General features: G+C 44.9%; 1 protein-coding gene across 2 annotated transcripts in view; it reads right to left on the reverse strand.

Annotated features, from left to right (window-relative positions):
• Cdkl4 (cyclin dependent kinase like 4) overlaps nucleotides 1-4,329 on the reverse strand; it is a 55,578-nt gene that overhangs the window by 29,279 nt on the left and 21,970 nt on the right. For both annotated transcript variants that reach the window (XM_029531441.1, XM_021218366.2), the window contains exon 4: nucleotides 2,882-2,954. In XM_029531441.1, coding sequence (XP_029387301.1) covers nucleotides 2,882-2,954 — 73 coding nt within the window. The remainder of the gene's footprint in view (nucleotides 1-2,881; nucleotides 2,955-4,329) is intronic.

Here is a 4,329-nt window from a genome sequence, read left to right on the forward strand (position 1 = left end):
GGCAAGAGGCAAGAGGCAAGAGGCAAGAGGCAAGAGGCAAGAGGCAAGAGGCAAGAGGCAAGAGGCAAGAGGCAAGAGGCAAGAGGCAAGAGGCAGAGGCAGAGGCAGGAGGACCTCTGTGAGTTCGAGGCCAGCCTGGTCTACAGAGTGAGTTCCAGGACAGCCAGAGCTACACAGAGAAACCCTGTCTCAAAAACCAAAACCAAACAAAACCAAACCAAACTGATAAAAACAAAAGAAAACAAAACAAAACTCCAAACTGTCATTGTTACACAAGGAAAGTGTGTCTGTCTGGATCTTTTGAAGTGAGGAACACAATGCAGTGAATTGTTCACTTCCTACTGTGCTGTTTGAACTTCAGTAGAAGGTGAAGGCAGAGGAGCAACAGAAGAGCCCAGGTGCCTTTACCCAGAACCGTGGCTATTCATGATGACGCAGGTTGAATATTGCAGGTGGGAGAATCTGAAATGGCAAACTCCAGCTGCCCTGAGATGATAACACAAGTGGACAAGGAAACCAGCACACTCGGAGATGTTCATCTTGGGGTTGGTAAGCTTGTCTAGAAATTCTGATTCTTATTTGCTAGGGAGAATGCTCAGCGGATGAGAGCCCATCCCGCAAATCTGGCCACCTGAGTTTGATCCTTGGAGCCCACATGAAGGTGGAGGGAGAGAATCAGCTCCACAGCGTTGCTCTCTGGCCTTTCACATGCACACTGTGGCATGGACCACCTCATCGTGACCATATACACAGCAGCAACCATACTAAGAAAGTATCCATTTTTAATAGTGGCTGTGGATTGTTAAAGAGAAGTCTGAGGTATTTTAAAGCCCAGAGTATAGGATATGCGCTTTCAAATGGGGGTGTAATGTCTGTTGCATTAAGCTACAATAATTACTTGGTTACAATCAGATATGAAGGTTGAATGACTAGATATCACATCTTCCTAGATAACACATCTTCCTATCTATTCAATTATTCAATAGTATTTATTGAGCACCTTTTATATAAGAGGTCTATGTTAAGCATCAAAGAGATTGTTTTTTTTTTTTTTTAAGAAAGGAAGCAGTGTGAGCTGCAGATATTCTATCAGTAACTTGCATCAAGAGAGTATCTTGGTGTGCAGATGAAAAGCATAAACACTTGTGGTAAACTGTGTTTTTCTAAAACCATCTTAACAGGGCTGGAAAGATGGCTCAGTGGTTAGGAACACAGATGCTCTTCCAGAGGCCCCGTGTTCAATTCCCAGTACTCACATGGCTTATAAACAACTATAGTTTGAGTTCTAGGGAACCCAGTGCTTTTTTTTTTTTTCTGGCCTCTGCAGGTACTAGGTATGCATGTGGTGCATAGACACACATGCAGGCAAATATCTATGCACATTAAAAAAGTTAAAAATCATGGCTATTTCTATATCAACTTTAGGTGAGCATTGTGTCTCCTGTAGTACAGTGAAAAGCAACAGACTGGCTCCATCCAACATCACCTTTTCTGAGAATCTAAAGGCACAAACTGAGTCACAAAAGCCAGGATCTTGTGTACAACATCCCTCTCCAGTCATGGGAAATAAAGGCTTTTGCTTTGCTCTAATGGAAATTCAGTGGCTTTTTAAAAACTAAAGAGCACTCCATAGCTTCAGTAATAGTGCCAAGCCTTGCCCCCCCCCCCCTTGTGCTGGATTCTACTTTGGGCCTGTCGCCCTTCTCCACTTCTGTCCCTGAAGTTCTTTCAGACAGGAATAATTATGGGTCAGAGCTTTTTTTCTTTTCTTTTTTTTCCCAGAGCTGAGGACCGAACCCAGGGTTCAGGCAAGCACTCTACCACTGAGCTAAATCCCCAACCCTGGGTCAGAGCTTTTGACTGTGGCATGGCAACCCCATCCCTTACTTGATGCCTTGTCTTTCTGCTGGAGGTGGATTCTACAAGTTCCCTCTCCCCACTGAATCACATGTATTCATGCCCCCTAAACCGACCCAACTTACCTATGAACGCACACATGCATGCCTGTGTGCCTCCACCAACTGCATGAACCCATGCTTCTGTGTGTGATTCCCCAATCCAACCCAATACAGGCAGGCACTAAAACGCATTCGTGTGTCCCAAACCATACACATGTATGCATACACATGCTCCAATCACACACACACACACCACACACGAGCATGCGTGAACACCAACCAACCACTTGCACTCACGTATATACACACATGCCTGTGACCCCAAACCAACACAACACAGGCAGGCATGCACACATGCACACATGTGCCCCCATGAACCCAACTCTTACACGCATGCGCATGCTTGTGCCCTCAACCCTACACACACACACACACACGCACACAAACAAACACGCAAGCATATACGTAAGCATATACGCACGCACGCATGCAAGTACGCACGCACGCAAGCACGCACGCAAGCACGCATGCACGCAAGCACGCACGCAGGTACGCACGCAAGCACGTACTCAAGCAAGCATGCACGCGCACACATTATATACACACACACACACACACACATACGTGCGCATATGCTAATGGATGCCCGAAAGTTTTATGGTAAGAAGAAAACCAAACAAGTGCCATGATGCGCCCGGCTTTAATATATAAGTATTATAAATTATATTATAAATAATATAATATTTTAACCGAATTTAAACAATTCTAGGAATCAATTCTGTGGTGGAGGGAAACATTAAGTCCACACAGCTTTGAATTCACAAGCTATCATAACTTGGTTCTAATGGAACTAGGAGACAAGCCGTAAGTGATGGAACTTGGCTCCTTCCATGGCTCTTGCTTGGATCTTAGTCCTCGGGGTCTCTCTTTCCACCAGAAGAGTCGGTACAGAGAACTTCCTAGCATTAGAAAATATTACTTACATTATGCTTGTGACAGAAGTTAAGGGCTTGAAGGGTTTGCCATAGCACACTTTTGATCACTCCATCAGAAACTCTGGAGAGAAAGATCAAAAATGGAAGTGAAAACTCCCGGGATGGGGGTCCCAGGAGCAAGGACTGGGGACGGGACGGGGGCGGCAGGGGGTGGCACAGAGCGCAGGGTTAAGGGGGTGGGGCGCTAGAATCGCTTTTGACATGGTCTGTTGTTCTGCCTGCTTGCGAGTCTGTACACCACATCCACGCCTGGCGGGAAACACTGTAGCGGGTGCTGTGTTGGTGTCTAGAGGCCACACAGCCTGCACAGGGAGAGGTCAACACCCAAGGAGGAGCCCAGAGAGAATAAAGGCCATGTGAGGACGTGAGGCTATGCCCCTGGCAGAACCAGCCTTCCAGGTGCAGAGTACTGACAAGTTACTTGGCGGTTATTATTTACCGTGGAGCCTGGGAACGGGTCCTCCTGCCTCTACCTCCTAAGTCAAAGGTTATTCTCAGTTGCATAGCAAGACGGAGGTTAGCCTAAGCTATATGAGACTGCCTCAAGTTAAAGCGATATTCATGTGATTAATGGGCGTTACACTTTCTTCTTTGTGTATTTCCGTTTCACGTCTTTTCTCCCTTTTCCTTATTCATTTTTTATGGGGTGTACATGCGTGGCTTTGTGCGTGCGCGCGCGCGCGCGTGTGTGTGTGTGTGTGTGTGTGTATACAAGTGTGTGAGTATAAGTGTGTACATACATAAGGTATTCAAAGTTAGTGTCAGGAATCATCTTTGGTTGTTTTTACCTTGAGACAGTTTCTCTATCAAACCAAGGTTCTTTGATATGGCTAGTTTTGCTAGCTAACTTGCTCTGGGGATCCCATCTCTGCCTTTTAATGCTGGAATTACAGGTGGGTTGTGGTATTTACACGGGTTTCTAGTAATCCAAACTCTAGTCCAGATGCTCATAAGTCAAGTGTTTAACTGCTAAGTCACTTTCCCCGGCCCTCCCTATCATTTTTTGGATGTCTCTTTCTTTCTCTTTCTCTCCTTCCTTCCTTCCTTTTTCTTCTCATTTGCAGCTTTTTTGCTTTTATAATTTTTCTTATACAATTTCACATGTATGTATACACACATCTGTATGCACACACATCAAATCACTTAGATAACATGTCCCTGATTACCCTCACCCCCCCCACACACACACACTTAGACTTGTTTTTCTTTGTGGCTACTGAGTTTAACCAGGTGGCTAGTGCTGGTGTAACTGCGGCTAGTAACTGTCTTAGCAGTCACCTGGTCAATCCTGCTCTGTTACAGACCCTGCAGACATTTTCAATTCTGCCGATGTACACGGGACTGTTGTTTTCGGAAACTAGAGGCCCAAAGGTTTAATTTGTGTATTTAATTTTTTTTTTTTTTTTTTTTTTTTTTTTTTTTTTTTTTTTTTTTTT

Source organism: Mus pahari, chromosome 18 (genome assembly GCF_900095145.1).
Source record: "Mus pahari chromosome 18, PAHARI_EIJ_v1.1, whole genome shotgun sequence".
Taxonomy (NCBI): Eukaryota; Metazoa; Chordata; class Mammalia; order Rodentia; family Muridae; genus Mus; species Mus pahari.